At 40.7% G+C, this 22,049-nt stretch overlaps 1 protein-coding gene across 2 annotated transcripts in view; it reads right to left on the bottom strand.

Moving 5' to 3' along the window:
- Positions 1-22,049, bottom strand: part of P3H2 (prolyl 3-hydroxylase 2) — a 168,072-nt gene that overhangs the window by 5,753 nt on the left and 140,270 nt on the right. For both annotated transcript variants that reach the window (XM_066602103.1, XM_066602111.1), the window contains exons 7-13: positions 13,417-13,457; positions 11,757-11,845; positions 10,153-10,280; positions 5,051-5,146; positions 3,399-3,549; positions 1,722-1,839; positions 992-1,067 (exon numbers count right to left, since the gene is read on the bottom strand). In XM_066602103.1, the coding sequence (XP_066458200.1) occupies positions 992-1,067; positions 1,722-1,839; positions 3,399-3,549; positions 5,051-5,146; positions 10,153-10,280; positions 11,757-11,845; positions 13,417-13,457 (699 nt within the window). The remainder of the gene's footprint in view (positions 1-991; positions 1,068-1,721; positions 1,840-3,398; positions 3,550-5,050; positions 5,147-10,152; positions 10,281-11,756; positions 11,846-13,416; positions 13,458-22,049) is intronic.

Raw genomic sequence — 22,049 nt, 5'->3', positions numbered from 1 at the left:
ATGTGTGGCATGGTCCGGTGAGTCACAGTAATAATTGTTTCAGACTGACGGTAGTGTTGGTGTGTGGTGAGGACCCCATGAAGCCATTGACCCCAGTTGTTAACAAGGTGCTGTGCAGGCTGGTGGTGGTTTCATACTGGTGTGGGGTGTGCTCTCATTGCATGAGTTGTAGCCACTGGTCCACCTAAACACATCATTCATTGGTGCCTTCTATATTTCACTGATTGGTAAACATTTTCAGCCCTTCATTGACTTCATGTATCCCCACAGTGATGCGATATTCCAGCAGAATAATGCACTGTACCATTGGGGCCAAGTTGTCCAGAATTGGTTCAAAGAGCATTCTGGAGATTTCTTACAAATGTTGTGACCTGCATGTTCACCCAGCATGAGCCCAATCAGGCATTTATGGGATGTGATGGAGAGATCTGTTCACACCCAATATCCTGCACCTACAAATACCATAGAGCTGTGAGTGCTAATCCAGATAGCATGGCTTGACATCCCTCTGTTCACTTGTGGAATCAATGCCAAGTCAAGTTGCTGCACTTTTCAGGTCTAGCGGTCCTACATGACATTAGTCTCTGCCCCATGACTTTTGGCATATCAGTGTATTTTTACAATTATATAACTAGTTAGTAGAGATGAGCGAGTGTACTCGCTAAGGCAAACTACTCGAGCGAGTAGTGCCTTATGCGAGTACCTGCCCACTAGTCCCTAAACATTCAGGTGCCAGCGGGGGAAAGCAGTGAGTTGCAGGAGTGAGCAGGGAGGAGCGGCGGGGGGGGGGGTTGGAGAGTGGGAGAGAGATCTCGCCCCCCGTTCCTCCACGCTCTCCCCCGCCACTCCCCGCCCCCTGCCGGCACCCGAATCTTTAGAGACGAGTGGGCAGGTACTTGCATAAGGCACTACTTGCTCGAGTAGTTTGCCTTAGCGAGTATGCTCGCTCATCTCTACTAGATAGGGGGCAGAAAGAAAAAAAACAACTTACTGTGACAGTTTTGGCATCCATTTCAGTGAACACGAATTCACCACCATCAAAATCTCCATTAAGATACAAAAGAGCACTGAGGGAAACAAATGGTAAAATAAAAATAACATTCATTCTAATATGAGTAGAAATGTGAAGAACAAATACTTCTGGAGGATGTAAAATGGAATTTCAAAACACCACCAAACCTATGGCTTTGTCTACGTCTGCTTTGTGACTTCCATGTGCAGAGGAAGCCAACACCACCACAGGGACCCCAATAATGTATAATGGGTGCACCAAGGTTACATAGAGGTTTTCACTATTTTGACTAGAATGGCATTGCATGCCGCACCATCCTTGCTCTCAGAAGTGACAGAACTGCCAATGGAGGCTCCGACTGGAACCGCGATTGGCTCTGTGAACATAACTAAACAGGCCAGTATTAAAGAATATTAAAGAAAAGAACATGACGATCTTCTGATTACAGAAACGCTCATCTATTTTTTTAATTAGATAGATATAAGATAAATAGAGGGATATTCTGAGCATCTATCTATCTATAATATGTCCTATCTATCTATCTATCTATCTATCTATCTAATATCTATCTATAATATGTCCTATCTATCTATCTATCTATCTATCTATCTATCTATCTATCTATCTACACTTTATACATCATCCTCTCTGGTATCTCCTGTACTAATGTGCTTGTGACCCAAGAATTCTTTTCTAGTGTTCTGGTTACCTGTAATCTCTGTAAGTGTATGCTGGAGATTCCTTCCAACATTCATTGGCTTCAGGGTCCAGTAGACAATTGTCTGCATGAATCGGGTGGCTCAGATCATTCCTGTTTTCCTGCTGACCTGCGGATGTGGAATAGTACACAATAGTTTGTAATGTGGAGAACTTACTTTATTTAAATTAATACTACGACTGCACATCTGGGTACGAAAGATCACCAAGGAATAAAGGGTTCTCCGCAATGTTGTGTAAAGTTTCATGGTCATGTAAAAATGACCTTCTAAGTCTAACATTTCCATGAAGATATGTTTGGGATAATGTATCCCTATTGTACAAAATAAGAATCTAAGCAGTCATCAAGGATTTTTACGTCTATATAGAATATTCTTAATAATTTGTAGCAGTCATATACAAATCTCAGCTGCTGCAGACCCTCTTTTCTTAAAAGAGCGGGTTTCATTTGACCATTGATTGACTAAAATAAAGCAGCCTCATTCTTTTAAAAAAAAGAATTCTGCAACATTTGATGTCTGCCTTATTATAGATTCTAGCAGCAGGGACACAGAACTGTATAATACATATTGGAGCTGCTGAAGAACTTACTTTAAAAGCAATGGAGGAAAACTACATTTCATCAGTGGTTGGTATAGGAGAATGAACTTCCTGCAAAAATATATGTCACAAACCTCTTCTGCAGGAAGAATTCCGCAGTGCCAATGTAGCGTCACTTATAGATTTAAAGAGGTATTCCAGGACTACAATACAGGTCTATTATTGGGGATGTTGAGAGTCAGGCCTTCAGTGATATTTTTTCAATTTGTAGTCCCAGAAAGCCCCTTTAACAGATATCACTGAAAAATTAACAGATATCAGTGACGAGAAGTGCTATATAAGCACTCAGTGGAGACTATTCAGCTGTACGGACTATAAGGCCCAATGTCCACAAGCGGATTTGAATTGTGGAAATCTGCAGTTCAAACCACCCATAGGGAAGCATGGGCGCCCGCACTTGAATATATACATCTGGTTTTGTTTTCCAGATTCCGCATGCAGAAAACAAATCGCAGCATGCTCCTTGTTAGCAAAGCGGTAGTTTGAAAAGGAAAATGGACTGCGCATGTGCACTGACCGGCACTTCCGCACACATCCGCAGTACAGAAAAAAGAAGACCCGGACAGGTACGCAGAGTCCTCAGCCGCTGGCAGGGTCAGATTTCAATGCGGGCTCCCGCATGCAGAGTCCAGTCTGCCAATGGACATGAGACCTCAAGGTCCTTGAGCCGATACCCAGATGGATGAAGGTGCCACTTGGCCTTTATCTTGGGAGATTACAGCATGGTTGAAGATGCCTGAGCTAATGTTGAGAAGACTCTCAAGACATTAATGGGTGTGTAATGATAATTTATACATCATTACTGGTGGAACTCAGAGCTACTGACATGTCAAAAGTTTCATAAAACTAATAGTACACAATAAGGGCACATGTTTGAAAGCAAGACATCTGTGACTAAACATCCATCCAGATATATAAGCTAATTATATACAACCATAGTCAAAAAGACAGGTTTCATTGTATCCCTATATTCCTGTCTGCTAGGTATGAGAATGTACTACTTATTGCATTAAAATATCGCTGCAGTTAGAAAATATGAGACGACTTCTAGACAAGTGGCGGCACTTACCCTGTAGAGCGGTTCTGCACACTAGGTGTGTATAGGAGAAGTACAGTGTACTGTTCAGCATGAAGTATGACTGGACAATATGCCGGGCCTTTTCACTCACATCATAAAACAAGCGAGCGCTGTCCATTGGTACGCGACCTTCATAACCAAACTTTCAAGACAAGAGGTAAAGAGGAATTTGAGGTTGCATGTCATACATAAGAAAATATTAATGAGTTCTAAAAAACTAGATATTCTGGCTAAACTTTGTAAAGTATAGTTGTCTATTGTGCCAGAATAATTATCTATCATTACAACTGAACCAGATTACTAGTTACCAAACTGCAGACAAAACTTTATGGAACCACAGCACCATCTGCTGTTCACTAACATATCATATGCTCTTCCCGTTATAAAAAAAGACCCTAATGAAATGGACTTTATGAATAAATTGGAGGGATTTTCCACTTTTGTGATAATAATGCTAAATAACTCTAAATGAGAAGTTCAGCAGCTTTGTAATATGATACTTGGTGTTTTAATTTCTCATTACTTTTAAGGTATTCATTTGCTATCAGTGAATGAGAACACTCTTCTTTAGGCCGCCTGCAGACGGCAGAGCCGGATTCTGCATGTGGGTTCCCCAGCGGATTCTGGCTCTGACCGCGACCCTGCGTGCCTGTCTTCTTTCTTCTTTTCTGTACTGGTCGCAGCAAGCCGCCGTTGGACATGTGCAGTACAGTTTATTTTTTTAAAACTCCTGTTTTTCCTGCAGAAGCCGAGGCCGTGGTTTGGATGGCCTCCATTGACTTCAATGGAAGCCGTCTGCGCGGGCACCGCAGGAAAGTGTAGCATGCAGCGATTTTTCCTCTGCAAGCGGAAACCGCAATTGGTGCAGGAAGAATCACTTTTTCATAGCATGCTATAGACGGTATTTAAGTATGAAAACCGTACATAGCTGATTTTGCGCTCAGCAAAGAAGTGGATACAATTGCATCCTGATTAAGGCAGCAGCAGCACAGCTCTTTCCGTTAGCTTGCTACAATGTATCAGTCTGGAGTCTGGGCAGTTTAAAGGATAAATGGCCATTTGTCACCAACTCTCAGGACAGATGATAAACATGATTGGTGCAGGCCCACGGCTGTTCCCCCCTCTCCCCTTAGTAGGGGGGCAGGAAAAGGGAATCGCCTGGCTGAATGCGTCCGTCTTATGATGGAACCGAACAGACCCCATTGACTATAATAGAGTCCGTTGAGCTTCTACTCCGCTACCTGGCATTTTACTAAAAGAGCTACATGCAGCGCTATTTCTTCCATTATTATGTGCCAGTACTGCAACAGAACCTCCGAAAGGATATTGCAGCGCAGATGTGAACCCGGCCTTGCAATTACTGTATAATCATTTCTCAGCTGAGAGCAGGACTAGTTTTGTACTGTTTTGCTGACTCTGAATGTAAAAAGAAGAATGAACTAACCATAAACTAATATTCTGTAAATGATGGGGTATTGAGACACAAAGCAACCAAAGCAACTGCTCATATAAAAGAGAGGGGTGGAAAAGTAACAAGTTAGCAAAATCTATGGCCGTTTGACAATTGCAATATTACAATGCCAGATTCAAGCCTTGGTCTGTTCTAGACCATTTACAGAATTACTTACAGAAACTGTACTCACCTTTAATGCTTTTAAAACTGTGGCTCCTTCAAACTTCTCATTTGGTGTATGAGGCGATGTTTTCCCTCTGTATCCATCTCCAGCAAGAGTTATTGTCTAATAAATCAAGTTATTCCCATTAGCATCACTTTCTCTAATGCCCTTTATCGTTACAGAACAAATGACAACAGCAAAATGTCATTAATGGGATAATACAGATAGTAGAAGTAATTCTACATTTCCCAGTTGGGTAACATTCTGCCAGCATTGCATTGCCTTTGTCCTGAGATCCATCACTAAGGGACTTTCATTTTAGTAGATTGTGAAGTCCCATTAAGAGAAAGCTACAGAGGCGGCTAAAGGTATGTTAAAACATAATATTAAAAATTTGGAACGTATAGATTTTCCCAATATACAAGTTTTAAAGACCCTGTCTATACTCACTGTTTAATTATCCCAATGCATCAAAAAAAATGAAAATGAAGCAATTTTGCAGATAGACTTCATTAAAAATGTCCTATTTTTTGTGTCTAGAACTCCTATGCAGACGTATTTGTTTCTATGGTAACAGACTACAAGCAAACCTAGTGTAGTCTGATCCATTAATCATATCTTTTGTTCCATACTTCTTGCTAACCATGCAAATAAAAACAGAACAGTGAACAGATGGAAGGGAGTATGACTACAAGATAAAACTATATAGGGTCTATCTGTAGTCTGTCACTATGGAGACACAAAGGCGTAGTGATCATGGTTGAAGCGGATGCAACCACTTCTGGCCCAGGGGAGTTAGGGGCCTGTAGTCAGCAGTTGCACTCTTCTCTTACTCCAGCGTCATGACAGCAGTTAGGGGAAAGACTGGTCCGCTGACCACTGTCCCCCTGAAACTGATGGTTCTCTTAGCCGCAGCATGAAGTAGCGGTTATTACTGCTGACTGAAAAAGCAGAGCGGTCATACTTGCACATGCAGAAGCACAGCTATGTAAGTATAGTATGTATGTGATCCCTGTTGCACATTCAGTGTTGGAGAGCGACAGCAATCAGGGAATCTTTCTTTCCTTAATCACTGTCATGGCACTGGAGTAATGAGAGAGTTCTGCTGTTGGCTGCAAGCCCCCTATCCCTTCAGGCTGTCTACTACTTGTACTGAGCCATTAATGTCAAAGAGACAGTGACTAATGTACCCAACTAACGACCCAACCACTGTCTTATCTGGCAGCTATCCATTCACTCTAGGTAAGAAGAAAGGGCATGTGGCTGGCACAGGGAGCACTGTGGCTACAACCAACACTTATATAAAATAAGTTGACACTAACATAAAAGGGGTATTCAAGGACTTTACAAACTTCTAACATTTTACCATAGCCGGCCTCAATGAAATATTCAGCAATGCTTATTTTTAACCTTAAGTGAGTGTTTGCGCTCCAAGCAGGATGTGTCACATGAACCCTGATTTTGAGACTTTCTTTGATGTAATGACCATGGTCAGATTCTTCTATCTTCCTTTTCTGACTATACTGTCTTAGCCACATGAATATTTATGAGCTGGGTGGACAGTCAGGAATAGACGATCACCCAGAGTTAGGAGCAGGAGCAATTCTAACATCAGAAGAGGATACTGCATGCTCACTAAAGGCTCATTTACATGCAAAAATAATCTTTCAAACAATTGAAAGATTGAAAGTTTTAGCGATCATTTTGCATATAGTGTTAACCCTTTCCAATCCAATTTGTATCCTGGCTTTCCTAAGGAGCTTACTCTTTTTCTGCCATTATACAACGGCGCTATCTGCTGGCTGAACCCAGTACTGCATGAGGTGACATGTTGGATAGGTTCTGTAGGGGGTTAATTTAGTTGCTAGGCTATCAAAATACGAATAAATAGTTTAAATACAAAATGTGTTCTGGTTAGGGAAACAGGTGGTTGAAAATGGACTTCTCTGAAGCTTCAAGGTCTCTCTTATCTAGTGAACAAGAACATCCTGTGTTCTAAACTAACAAGATGTACTGTCTCCTTTTGCTTTACAATAGCTCATTAAGAAGGAATGTATCCTTGCCATTATTTGCTGACCACAAGACAAGTCCTTCCTGCCTGGGCAGTGGTCTATGGTCTTTATAATCCAATGTATTTCTTTCAATAAACTAGAAGCCATTTTGATCACACTCTGTGTCAGCGTGTCTTCTCCGAGCGCTCGATTGATTGCTTATACTAATTTGGACCTAGGCAACATTAGCATCTGGTCTCTTTTGGAAGGACCCCCGACAGTTCCGACAGCAGAGAGGCTGGTAATATACAGTAAAAGAACCCCTACGGACGTCTTCCAACATTGGAGCTGTACAGCCTTAAATCATAATGTCTTCAGACTTCAGACAGTGGATTGGAAAGGGTTAATAGACACTAATGTACATTAACACTTTATCATCTTCATTTGCGTGTAAAAGGGCCTCTGGGAGCTGTTTGCAGAGCCTAGCATGTGGGCTAGGTGCTGAGCTAGGCTCTGAACACAGCTGCATTGTTCTCCTGGGGGCTACAAGCAGAATACAATGTAATCTCCAGCTCCTGCGGAAAACACAGCAGGCTGTTTGTTGAGAGATACTTTATCTCTCTGCAGATGAACGATGGATTTTAAGTTCAAAATCATCGTTCAGAAAAAAAGTACACGATGGTAGCAATTACACGCAACGATTATTGCTCATTTGTGGTCGCTTGAATGAATTTTGAGCGATAATCGTTGCATGTAAATGGGCCACAACACAGCCCAGCATACATCATACTGTACAGCAATCAGACAGGCATTCTACCAAGCCATGCCAGAGGAACGGCTTGATAGGTACTCTGCACAGGCAGCCCTGGGGCCTTTCAGAAGGCCCCCGGCTGCCATGGCAAACGTTCCGCTCATTGGAACAGTTAACTCTTTAAATATTGGTGTCAGTAGCGGTATTTAAAGCGTTAACAGCTCCGATGAGCGGCGTGGCTTACTGGAGCTGTTGCAGGCGGGTGTAGGCTGTAAGAAACAGTCGGCACCCAACGTTGTATGGAGTGAGATCCAACTGCGATCCCTCTCCATACAAGCATTTGTTCTGACATACCAACAAATGCACTTAAACAACTTCCTGCAACGGAACCTGATCGTAAGAAGGGGACATTCTGTAATGTGAATGGTACTGATATAAGGGGCAATGTGTCTGGAACGGATATAGGGGGCAACGCAGCTGACTCTTTTTTTGGTGTCCTATGGTGCACTATGGTTTGCACTGTTATGAGGTCTCACAGGCTTGTACTGTTATGGAGGCCATGTGTCTGGCACTGTTACGAGGAGACTGACTTGTACTCTTAATGCAGGCACCATGGCTGGTATTGTTATGACTGTAGCTGGCACTTCCATGGAAACTTTATGAGTGCATTTCGCCATCTGTTTGATCTCCATTGTCTGAGAAAATCCTGCATACCTCCCTGAACACTGATGTACTTCCATCTTACTGGGCTTGCCCTCTCTTCTAAATCCTCCTGACATATGCCATACAGCCACCCATTACATAGCCTGCATGTGTCAGGTATACAATGGGAGATTTGCCAAGCTGTTGTTGTTAGCCGTTTAGTCGTTCACAACCCTCGGCAACCCTACAGGATCCCTCCCTCCATGTTTTTTGGTTTTGCACTGCTTCTTTCAGTTGTGTGATATCCATGCCAGTATCAGCTCTGATAGTATCAGCCATCTTGTTCTTTGGTGGCCGGGTCTACTTTTGCCACTGATCTGTCCAAGCAGTATAGATGTTTCTAGTGACTCTGCTCACATTACATGGCCAAAATACATGAGTCTGTGGTGCCAAGCACTTGCACCACAAATATGGTGTTAACAGAGCCAAAGTGTATGGGTGTGAGTAATGGCAGCTTTACATGTAACAACTTTGGTCTGAATAATCGCTCAAATCAAGATATTCTGTGTCAACACAACCACCAATTGGGTGACAAGCAATAATTCCTTTACTAGTCACTTCATTTCAGCTCACCTAAAAATAGTCCCTGGTTGATTAATTACCGCCTGGAGTCAACAAATTGTCTTTCAGCAACTATCTAATAAACTTTTGCAGGAAGTTGTGTGCTTCAGCGAACAAGAACAGTCATTCATACGCTAACACCTCACTGCAGCAACTATCCCCTATGACTACTGGAACGATTGTTGTCCTGTATAAACCCACCCTATGCCAGTGTACAACTAACCTTGTGCTATCTGATTTAACAAGCAGGTGGAGGAGAGACAGAAACATGTCGGAGCACAGGAGGTATTTTCTAAAGTCACTACAAAGCATTGTGGGAAGAGGATAGGAAAAGTACAAAGGGGGGCATAATATTTTTAGGTATATAAAGAGGGGTCTCATTCTAAAGTCTGCTCCCCAGCCAATAGGAATCTGCAGTGACACATAGGTCTGCATAGGAGCTGTAAACACAAAACGATAGGAAATGTTTCATCAAGACTTAATTCAAATTTTAGATAACAAAAACATTGATGTGAAGATCCAAATAGCCCCCTAATATAAAAAGGTACTGAAAACTAGAGGTACAGGTTAATGAGCGCACACACCACTTCCACAGTATGCACTCATGCGGAACTAACAAAGCAACTGCAAACTTTTTTTTGAATGCCAGAGCAGGGAAACTCCAATAGGAAAAGTTCCTTTTTTAAAACTAAGTGTTTAATGGAGTTTTTTCTGTAGGATGTAGCTGGCAGTTTATAGGCCCTACACAAAAAAATCAAAGCATTACCCAGCTTATTTGTCAATTGTGAAAACCTTTGGAGATATAAAACCTAGTGTAAAGCATGTAACACATGTGAGCTCCTGTCATTAAGTTTAATGAGTAGCCCTTGTACTTCAGTTCTACAGTAAATCTATCTTCCTGTATTCTCCAGGAGCCCTGCAAGTAAATATTTCAGCGTTTCCTAGAATCGTATATAAGGATCTTGCAGATGCCTTCATATTTCCATTACTTAGGAAAACCTCCTGCTTTTAAAGGTACCTCCACCTCTCATGGGTTCTATAGAGATGCACTTGTACTTTTATTTGATATGTTTTATAACTAAAGGTATGAAGGAAAGCAATCCTAGAACTCATTGTGAACTTACATTGGCAACTCCACGAAGCTCTTCACATTCCTTCTCTGTTATAACATCATCCAGCTGGACTCTCTGAGTACCATTAAGATACTCCGAAGTGTGCACAAGCTTTATTCCATCGTAAACCAAGGGTCCTCCTAAAATGATAGCATGCATTTATCCAATGTACAATATAGCAAACAGCACTGTCACGAATTAAAATGCCAGTAAAAGCTGCGCCCTGTTGACTAGTAAAGCACCAGATCATATCACACATAAGTAAGAATGCCATTGTAATCTTTACATTTAAAGCACTGAAATAAAAGCGATTATTTATTCAGTGAGTATAGATGTAATTTTTTTAAAAAGATGTACATCCTGGGTATGACCAGCAGAGGGCAACAAATGACTAGATTTGCACTATACTACAGCAGTCTACTGAAGGAAAACCTATAAGGAATGATGGATTTAATTGTCATAGATGAAACACCGTCATATAAAAATGATCATTTAAGAACAGCATTTTAGTGCAGCTTTCTGTTTAATTAAAGGAATTTCCCAAATCTTAGTAGAGGAGCTAAGGAGCCCCATCTAGGAAGACCTTCGCTTCAGGAATGTCAAACTATGCACTGCTGCAATGCAGGACAATGTATCTTCATGAGACAACCTCTGTATAAATGTCCTATTAGGGAGAAGTGATGTTATAGAGTGGGGGGTCCTCTGCTTGAGACACTCCTCTAGAACAGAGAGTCACCATATAAAAGCTTCTATCACTCAGGTGGATTTGGTGCATCTACCGTATGTATTGATTTCAATGGCTACTATCTAATATGTTACATTTCATTGGAAATATATAGACAAACGCAACTTTGCCGGTGATTACAGCTGGTCTCCTGCATGGATCTGTGGGCAACTATTTTAATATACCATGATGTACTTTGCTTTTTCAGTCTGGTTTGCTCTGTGCAGTCTACAATTATTCTCCTGCTGCTTCTTGAAGATTTGCAGCTGCTGAAATAACCTAAAGTAATATTTTATTCTCTGACAGATTATTACTTGATGTCTAGCAACACATAGTCTTATAATGCAAGTTAAAGGGATCTTTATCGCTTGGATATGACATCACTTTATGCTCAGTGGGGGGCCAACTTTAAAGTGATGGCCGATCCTAACAAAATGTCATCACTTTATGAGATGGGAAAGGCCTTTAGTAAAAACCTGGTAACAGATTTCTTTTAATTGTATCAGCACAAACTAGTGACAGACCCTGATTGTAGGGGCAGGTCACTTTGTTACTTGCAGTACTACTTTAAAAAATCTCAGTTTGTGTCCAGTAGCCCAACATTTAGTCTGCAATATTCATGAGCTACTACTGCCGCACCACCATGACACTGATTGGCAGCTTTCTTTGTATGGCCAATATAGGGAGAAAGCTGTCAATCATCCGTTGGGAGAGGAGGTAGGCTATATTAGTCTCACCGTATCAGATGGGAAGAAGGAAACAAGAAGGCATATGACCCAAGTTTTCTAGAGTGCTTCCTTAATGCTACATAATGGGTGTAACGATAATGCAGTCAGTAGTAATGTCAATGATGAAATCATGAATTGCTGCTCATCTAAGAAGTATCACATACCCTCTCTCAAGTCTCTGTCGATCTTCTGGACAGCCTTTTTTCCTGATAGGAGCCCAGTGACATCCAGCAGTTTAGAGTCAGACAAAATTCTGCAAAGGATTACATAATACAAAATGAAAGAAATGTCATTTTTAACATGAAGAGTCTATAGGGCTTTCTAGTCACCAGATCTGTGTACCAATGCAAGCAGCTAATACGAAGGACGGGGTGATAGGTAATAGAATATATATAGGGTGATCATAACTAAACTAGAGATGTGCAGAGGTCTCTAGCTAAAAAATAACTATTGGGCAGAACCGAATAAAGATGGTGTATATACACAGCGAGATTCGCTGTCAGCAAATGTTACCCATAGAGGAATATTTGGTGCTATTGAAGTGTCACAATTAACCCTTTCCAATCCAATTTGTATCCTGGTTTTCCTAGGGGGCTTACTCCTTTTCTGCCAGTATACAACGGCGCTGTATGCTGGCTAAAGCCAGTACTGCATGAGGTGACAAGGATAGGCTCCAACAGCAGAGAGGCTGACAATATACAGTGAGAGAACCCCGACAAATGTCTTCCAACATCAGAGGTCAGACAGTGGATTGGAAAGGGTTAATAGCTAAGAAAAATAATATATTGGATATTTCCAATGTAAAAACTGCAATACTGTTCAGGCAGTTATAGCACTGGCAGACATGCTTCCTATACAGGGATGTCAAAGTTATACGTCTCTAAGGCCAGCTGCACAGAAGTGTAAGTGCATTTATGTATCCATTTGTGCTGGATATTTGTGTAATGGGCATTGTGTTTTTGCATGTGCCTGTATGTGGTTTACTGTATTTTTTGCATGCATGTCATGCATATGTGTGTGCACAGAAAAACACTCAAGCATGCTCCCACTGACTTTATTGGGCACATTTTTGCTACCGGAGTTTGACACAAGTAGGTTCATGAATTATATTCACTATGTGCAGCTATACTGTATGGTTTTTGTGTGTGGCAAGTAATTCTCCCCTAGAAGCAATGTTCCTTGGGGAGAATACCTGTATGATAAGACATGAATTGGGACATGTTATGTAAAAAAAAAAATCTTTGTGTCTGTATAGGATATCAGAGAGCTATAGAGGTGAACTGTAGGCACATATAAGCTATGGATGAAATAATATGCTTTAATTCTTCCTCTTATTAGAACTTTGTTACAATTGCCTCCAGTCTAGACAATCCCAGACACATGAACCACACAAATAGTTGTCCTGTTTCCTATAATGTATCAGTATACAAAAGATATCTTAGCTTGGAGTTTGGGGGAGAGGAGTCTATAGATGGTGAGTAGAGATGAGCGAGCATACTCGCTAAGGGCAATTACTCGAGCGAGTTTTGTCCTTATCGAGTACCTGCCTGCTCAGAAGAAAAGATTCGGGTGCCGGCGCGGGTGAGTGGTGAGTTGCGGGAGTGAGCAGGGGGGAGCCCGCCCCCTGCCGGCATCGGAATCTTTTCTTCCAAGCGGGCAGGTACTCGCTAAGGACAATGCTCGCTCGAGTAATTGCCCTTAGCGAGTATGCTCACTTATCTCTAATGGTGAGGAATGGAAGCATATTACAAAGTTGCAAATCTTTTCAAGACATGGTCACTAACCCTCTTAGATAAACATGTAACTTTTTCAAATGTAACATACCGATTTTCATCTTGCCGATCCCCACCAGTAACCCAGAATTCCTGTAAGTAGTAAGAACAGGTTATTATTACATAATTTACTCGAGCTTTGTGTAAATCCATAAAGGAATGTATTCTACAAACTCACACGTGTGTACAGTATAGGCATTAGATGTATCAGTATTCTGTTTGAGACATTCAAAGATTTGTGATTATTTATATCGATGAACGTTTTGTAAATTGTCATACAGTTTACAAAACAACTCAATTCCTTCGTTTATTCCACAAAGTGCATTCTAGCTCTGACCTTTGTTTCTAATCTAGTTTTAATCTTTGAAGACATATTAGCAAGCTGCTCTTTACAGAAGTGAATGGGAAACTGAAGCAAAGACATGTAAAGGCTGGATTTTACCTCCAATCTTTAGGTAAAATCTAAATACAATTTAGAGAATTGTCAACAATCTATCATCATAACTTAGCATGAATCATGCAAATACTGTATGCAGCCCAGCAGCTAGAAGAACTGGGACATAACCAAACACTTCTGCTCCTGGTTGCCAAGGAGAAGAAAATGCAAGCCAAGAGCCTGCTATGGATTGAGGATTTCTCTGAGTTTTGGTTCTTTTTTGTATTACTTTTGTGCTTTATTGAGCTACACATGCAAATAGAGAGCGCTGATCTGATTGTTGCTCAAACCACCTGTATGTATATTACACCTCCTCATGCTTTTCTGAGTTTTGCTAGTCATTATCATAGCGTGATGTAAACGCAGAATTGTTATGTAATTAATAGACAGCTGGCATTGGTCTTAAAGGAAACTATTGGACTACTACAATTTATGTAGCATCCACAAAGCAGATTTGTAGCATGACAAAGGGATTATGTGACTGATGCTGTAAAATGCTTTGGACAATAGAAATATTTTCATTCCTACAGATGATATACTGTATAGTAATTCTGCATATACAGTATACATAAAATAAGTACATAAGATAACAGTGGTTGGAGCCTGGCTGCTAAGGCATTGCAATTCACAGGACAGTGAGGCTCCATAATCCACCCCAAACTCGTGTTCACATGATAGAATCTGTGTCGGAAAAAGCTATGCAGATCGTAAGAGAATATTGCAAGTTTATTACCGTATTTCTGCTGCCACCGGTCAACATGGAATCCGTATCAAAAAGTGAAATGTCACTATTTTTTTTTTAATTCCCCATGTGGATTTAAAAGCCAAGTGCAGAAAAATCCACACTATATATCGACCATTGTGTGGGCTGCATTTTAAATGAATGGGGTACCTGATAGGGATTTAATGAGTCACATGCTCACAGCAAAGCCTTCTACATGCATCCTGTACAGTGGCATACAGAATCCCTACAGGTCCATATTACAGACTTATAGGCACTCCATGTGTCACACTATGAATTTCTTCAGGCATCATATTCAATTCTAGGAGCAATGTTTCCAGAAGAATGACTTCATAATCTAAAATGTGTTGAAGCTGATCGTGATTTTTCCTCAAGTATTTCATATGACTCCTTGAGAAAAAAGCCTTGTGTGCCTTGATAAGAAATTTGAGGCACATGAGAGTACTGTATGGCCCAGCAGCAATCTTTGGGTGCCATATTACATCTCATAGGGCATTAATCCCTAAAACCTTCAGCAATTTACTGTATGTTGCATTACTCAAAGCATGCACTGCAAAGGCTCTTCCCGCGCAAAACTGTGATGGAGATTCTGTTATTGGATAAATCTCCATTGTGCGCAGTAGTATTTTGGGTATATAATGGATACCTATGGCTCCTTCCTTCGTAGCACTGACGCGTGCACTAACTAACATAGCAGCTAAGGGCTCTTGTCCATGGGCGATAATGCATTGTGTTACTCACGGCGATAATCTGGCCGCAGGTAACGCAGTGCACGCTTTCCATAGCGTTGCTATGGAAAGCGCAGCCCCCTGTCCACAAGTGGAGAATCATAGCGATTCTCCGCTCACAAGACTCATAGTGTTTTGCTGCGATTCTCCGTGGTGAGCCTGTCTGTCAGATGGACTCACCGCAGAGAACTGTCAGTTCTCTCCCCTGCTCCCCAGTGGCGGAATATTGCTAGCGATATTCCGCCTCTCTTGTGGACAGGGGGCCTAAAGGTGCATTTACACATAGATGATCAATCAAAATTTGTCAGAAACTGACAGTTTTGAGTGATCACTTTGCATTAGGTACTAATGGGCTAATCAGCCCTTTAGTAGTTCATTTGCATGTATTTAGAGAACAGCAGATGGGCTGTTCTCTAAATACATAACTATTGTTCTCCAGCAGGACAGTGGGTGCTAACAGCTGTTAAAGACTTTTATCAGCGCTGCCCATGGAGAACTCAGCATGCAGTCCGTCTTATCAGTCCTGGTGGATTTTAAGCTGAGCTGAACTCAGCAATGGCTGAAAAGTGCACGGTAATTGCACGATGGGCACAAATTTGCACACAACGATTATCGCTCAAAAGATGGCTTTTGAGCGATAACCGTTGAGTGTAAAAGGGCCTTTATTTTGTTAGTCTATAATCTACATATGGGTAAGGCTGGTTTCAGACGGGCGATAACATGATGCGTGATGCAAGAGTGAGTGAAAATGCAGAATTATGAAACCAATGATTGTCAATGGTTTTCTTCACATTTGCGATGTTTTCACTCATGCGATGTTGCGTGAAAAAAATAATCGTGGCATGAACTATCTTTCTGCGTCTTGCGATTTTAATTTTTTCTTCATCGCCCAGGTTTCCTTAAGGAGCTTCCTTTTTATCGCATTGCAACGGACGAACTTGTTGAAAAGGCATCACACAAAAATCACATTAGAAAGTTGTATTGATTTTCGACACACAAAAAACAATCACTGCAAAATTGCGCGAGAAAATCTCAAGCGGCAGCGTTGTTTGCACAAAAAAAAAGCAGTGATGATGCTCAAAAATCACAGGAACAAAGACGTGATTCTGCCGTGATTTTCTTGTGGCAATATCACGACCGCCGCTTATGAAACTACCCTAATGGAATTGCAGCTCAGATAACTCCCATTTTTAATGGTAGTCAAGTATTTATCAGTGCAGTTCTAAAAACAATCACTGTAAGGCCCAATGCACACAGGTGTATTTGCATTGCGGAATCCGGAGCGAGTGCCCGCCTCTGGATGCTGTGGCAAATACTGCGCATAGACATGCTATAGAAGCAGAAAACAATATATGAGCAGAAAACAATTGCGATTTTCTGCTCGCAGAGGGAAAATCAGAGCATGTCCTATATCGGCGCAGATTCAGCGCGAACGGTCTCCATTAAAGTCAATGGAAGCAGTCCTATCCACGGCCCGTCCACAGCTGTTACTGTGGATGAGCCGCGGAATCCGTGCCATAGCCTAATGACGATGCTGCTTCATCTTTACTGCACATGTGTGTCGGTGCGCTGTCCGGCACATCTACATTACAGATAAAGAACACTGCGAACAGATACGCAGGGGTCACCAGCCGGGCACCATGACGGATTCCGCTGCGGGATCTGACCCAGCCATGTGCATCCGGCCTAAATCTATGATCTAGCACTGATAGCTAATTATGATGACCTTGCAGATACAAGTGCTTTCTTAAGTAATCCGAGAGTGAATCCATCTCTGACAGCACATTGTAGCTCAGCTGTAACAATAGCTATGAATTACTTTGTGTAAATCTTGGTTTTCAGGCTGCATTAATGTCCACTCTGCTGTGCTAGTGCAGAAATCTGCTGAATGAGGTAGGGAAAGACGGCCTTATTACAATGCGTTCTGCTCCGTTAGACACTGCAGGCTTGAACTATTGAGCTAAATCATGCATTGGTGTGGAGAGGCCCCTTCTTCGCCTGCATTCTTTAAAGATGAAAGCATTTCAGAGCTCTTTACAGGAATTTATTCTGTGGATAGATTGGAGCACTCATATGCTTTGAGCAATGTTGCTGTCAGAGCCGTGATATCTCACTCTACAAGTGTGCTCATATCACAGATATTACAGTAGGAGAGGAAAGAATTAGGACTTCACTTCAAATCAAGTTAAAAGAAAACGGTTTTCATTAAGCTGTTAAAGTGGCCCATCAATCAAGCTTCAGAGGAAAGAGTAGAAAGCATTTGTCGCACCAAGGTAATGATTTCGGAGATCTAAAATAGACTTATTTTCAGCAGTGCCAGTATATTGTGGAATGCCAGGGAGAGCAGGTGCTCCGCTGTTAGGTAACAGCCTGGCGCTTGCTCAAGCAGCTGGGACCAGAGAAACAGCTGATGCGCCGCGGTTTGACCCCTTACATGCTATGGTCAATGCAACTGCAACATGTCTCTGTCACCCATGGGACCCCTGTGATGTGATCATGGAGTTCTGATGGGTTGCTATGCCACCAGGAGGTTTGAATAAGGCCCCCGGGTCTGCCAACTACACTGGCCTATGAGGTTCAGCCTCTGGCTTTATAATACACTGAAGTACAGCAGTGTATTATAAGAATGATAAAAGATAGTGATATTCAAATCCCATAGTGGGACCATAATAAAAAGTTTAAAAATATAGTATAAAAATAAATAAAAATGTCAAAACCATACCTTTAAAAAAAAAACGATCACAAATCCTGGTATTATTGCTTTCCTAATAACCCAGGGAAAAAACTTAGTATGTTATTTAACCAGCATGGTGCACATCATAAAAAAATACAAAAAAACATGGCAAAAATATCTATCTTGACTTCCAAAAAAAGTGAATAGAAAGTGATCAAAACGTCATATGAATCAACAAATGGTACCATTATAAAGTACAACTCATTCCGGGAAAAAAAAAAAAAAACACAGAGCACAGGTTTTTTTTAGCTCTGCATTCAAAACTCAACATTTTTCTTTTATTGTTAAGTGTGAAAAAAGTGCGCAAAAGAATGTGTCCAAATTTTACGTACGGAATGTAATTTTCTCACTTTCTGGTGTCATAGAAACGTGAAATTTGGCACGAGCATTGATTATGTCATAAATAGGAAAAGCTAATGGGTCCCAACTCGATTATTAAATTCTATGCGCAAAAGAATTAGCGTCCAAATTGTACATACGGAATGTAATTTTCTCACTTTCTAGTGTCATAGAAACGTGAAATTTGGCACGAGCATTGATTATGTCATAAATAGGAAAAGCTAATGGGTCCCAACTCGATTATTCAATTCTATGCGCAAAAGAATTAGCATCCAAATTTTACGTACGGAATGTAATTTTCTCACTTTCCAGTGTCATAGAAACTTGATATTTGGCACAAGCATTGATTATGTCATAAATAGGAAAAGCTAATGGGTCGCAACTCGACTATTTAATTCTTAGCGCAAAAGAATTATAGTCCAAACTTTGCGTACAGAATTTAATTCTCCAACTTCCCGATGTCGTAGAAACATGAAATTTGGCACGAGCATTGATTATGTCATAAATAGGAAAACCTAATGGGTCCCAACTCGATTATTCAATTCTAGCGCAAAAGAATTAGCGTCCAAATTTTACGTACAGGATCTAATTCTCTCACTTCCCGATGTTGTAGAAACATGAAATTTGGCAGGAGCATTGATTATGTCATAATTAGGAAAAGTTAATGGGTCCCAACTCGATTATTCAATTCTATGCACAAAAGAATTAGCGTCCAAATTTTACGTACGGAATGTAATTCTCTCACTTCTTGGTGTCATAGAAACATGAAATTTGGAACAGGCATTGATTATGTCATAAATAGGAAAAGTTAATGGGTCCCACCTTGATTGTTCAATTTTAAGCGCAAAAGAATTAGCGTCCACATTTTACATACGAAATCGAATCATAGAAACTTGAAATACGGCACGGGCATTGATTATGTCATAAATTGAAAAGTTAATGAGTCCAAACTCGATTATTCAATTCTAAGTGCAAAAGAATTAGCGCCCAAATTTTACGTATGGAATCTAATTGCCTCACTTCCTGATGTCATTTTATATAAAGGAAACGTTGCATGGTTACCTCCCGTGGGGTTTCCTGGGTAACGCAGAGAACTATGCAAAATGGTGAACATATGTTTTTCCTCAGTATCTCTAAAGTAACCACGACTTCATAAGATTTTCCGTGTGAACACCAGATAAACACCAGTACCAAATTAACTCGGGCGAAGCCGGGTATATCAGCTAGTTGTTTATACGGTATGGTGAACACCATAAGTGATAAACATGCCAGAGTTGCAGACTTTGTTAGTCTTGCCACTAGAGAATTAAATGGAATAAAAAGCAATCAAAATATTATATGTTCCCAAAAAGTGAATGAAGACTAGAGTTCATCCCGCAAAAAATAATCTTTATAGAGCTCGTCGATGGAAAAATAAAAATGCTTCGGCTCTTGGAAAGTGGCAACACAAAAGCCATTCTTAAAAAAAAATATATATATATATATATATATTTTTAGTGTACAAAAATAAACTGTATTAACTTGGTATTGCCAGAATCAAGAGGATAATGTTATCACATTATTTTCCATGCTGAACACTATAAATATGAAATCTAAAAAACAAATGTCGGAATTTTTTTCTTTACCAATCCACCTAACAAAAATAGAAGTTATACAATAAATTATATGTACTCCAAAATGATGTCATTAAACGATACAGCTTGTCCCGCAAAAAACAAGTCCTCATATGACTACATTGATGGAAAAACTTTAAAGTTATAGCTCAAATGCAAATATGCAAGTGACTGAAAAATTTGGGGTACATTTGACTTTTAGATAATTTTTTTATTCAATTTTTTTTAGGAGTCGGGGTTCCCACCCCCGAAAAAAATGCAAGTCTGGCATCGTTTTTCTTTTCTTATGATGTTCACCAAGTGGGATACCCAAAGACTTATTGTTTTAATAGTTCTTACTTTAACAGTCACAATCGCAGCTAGCTGTTAGGCCCTTCCTTACCTCCTGTGAAAAAGTAATTGCCCTTTTAACTACTATATCAACCAGTTAAAGAAATTCAAATGACAATTGGGTTCACTTTCATTAGCTTAACCTGCTTCAATTTAAACATGACTTATATAGAACCAGTTTAACAATATGAAGCAGGCTAGAAGGTCTCAGCACATGGTTGGGAAAGGCTGAACTAGATGGACATTGTCCTCTTTTAGCCTAACATACTATGCTCCTACCCTGTTTCCCTGAAAATGAGACCCACCCTGAAAGTAAGCCCTACCCTAATTTTAGGGACTTTTGGGGAGGCTTGAAATATAAGTCCTGCCCCAAAAATAAGCCCTAGCTGCATTACATAAAAAAGAATGCATTAGCTAGCAGACTCAGTCCAGGTCCCTCCTGCTGCTCTCTGGAGCTCCAATGTTCTTCTTGCAGTCCTCGACCACCCACAGAAGATAATTTCCTGGTTACCGGATTCATAAATCCCACCTCCAGGTAGCTGTGGCTCTGATTGGTTCTTGAGTGCTGCTCAGACATTCAATGCAGCGCTCAATCAACCAATACAATGGCTGTAATAGGTTTTTTAAGTGCTGCATTGATTTGCTGAGCGGAGGGCAAAGAACCAATCCCAGCCATCGCGTTGTGGAGACAGGAATTTATAATGGGCCAATCAATGTCATGGCTCAGCACATCAAAGCTCCGGAGAACTGTGGGAGGCTCCTGAACTGAGTCTGCTAGGCAAATATAAGACATACCCTGAAAATAAGACCTAGCACTTATTTTGGAACAAAAATTAACATAAGACAGGGTCTTATTTTCAGGGAAACACGGTATATATGTTACATGACGCCACGTTCTAAAGAGATTCAAATGCAAAACAAAGTCATTAAGATCTATCCATCTGGAAAGGGCTACAAAGTCATTGACCTGAGACTTCAGCAAACCCCAGTAAAAGTCAGTCTTCATCTACAAATGGAGAAAACTTGGAAGAGTGTTGAACCATCCCAGGAGAGGCTGGCCTACCAAAATCTTACCAAGAGTGCATCAATAACGATTCAGGAGTTCACAAAAGAACCCAGAGGAACATCTAAAGAACTGCAGGCATCACCTGCCTCGCTTAAAGTCAAGGTACATGATTTTAGAATAAGAAAAATACCGAGCGAAGATAGCTACCATGGGAGAGTTGCGAGGCGCAAACCACTGCTGACCATGAAGAACACAAAGGCTAGTCTCACATTAGCCAAAAACATTTAAACTGCTCCCAAACGGGATGATAATCTGAGGACTAATGAGTCAAAGGTAGAAATTTTTGAAAAACATAGGTCCCGCTAAGTTTCAGGTATGAATTAATGTGGATTTTAGGATTATAGGTTATGCAACGAGTGATTGTTCTCAGTAAGAGAAACCAGGTAATCTTGTAGATAGGATACCTTGTAATGGCTATCACTGAAATTTGAGACTTAAAAAAGACAGCAATCTCAGCAAAGAGATAGATGCTTAATCAGTCAACTGAGCTGAGGAATGTGACAGTTTTATGATGTCTGTTATCTCTACTTGAACTGCACATGGAAGGAGATGGAAACACTACCTCTGCAGCACCAACTATTCGATGGCAACATACTTACAATCAATTTCTGAATTTTTCTGAGAAAAACAAAAAACAAACAATGATTGGGAAGAGGACCCCTGTCTGGACCTCCTTTAGACCTTTCATATTCTCCAC

Source organism: Eleutherodactylus coqui, chromosome 1 (genome assembly GCF_035609145.1).
Source record: "Eleutherodactylus coqui strain aEleCoq1 chromosome 1, aEleCoq1.hap1, whole genome shotgun sequence".
In the NCBI taxonomy this organism is placed as follows: Eukaryota; Metazoa; Chordata; class Amphibia; order Anura; family Eleutherodactylidae; genus Eleutherodactylus; species Eleutherodactylus coqui.
Note: the sequence above shows the minus strand (reverse complement) of the source record. Positions and strands in the feature narration are given on the sequence as shown.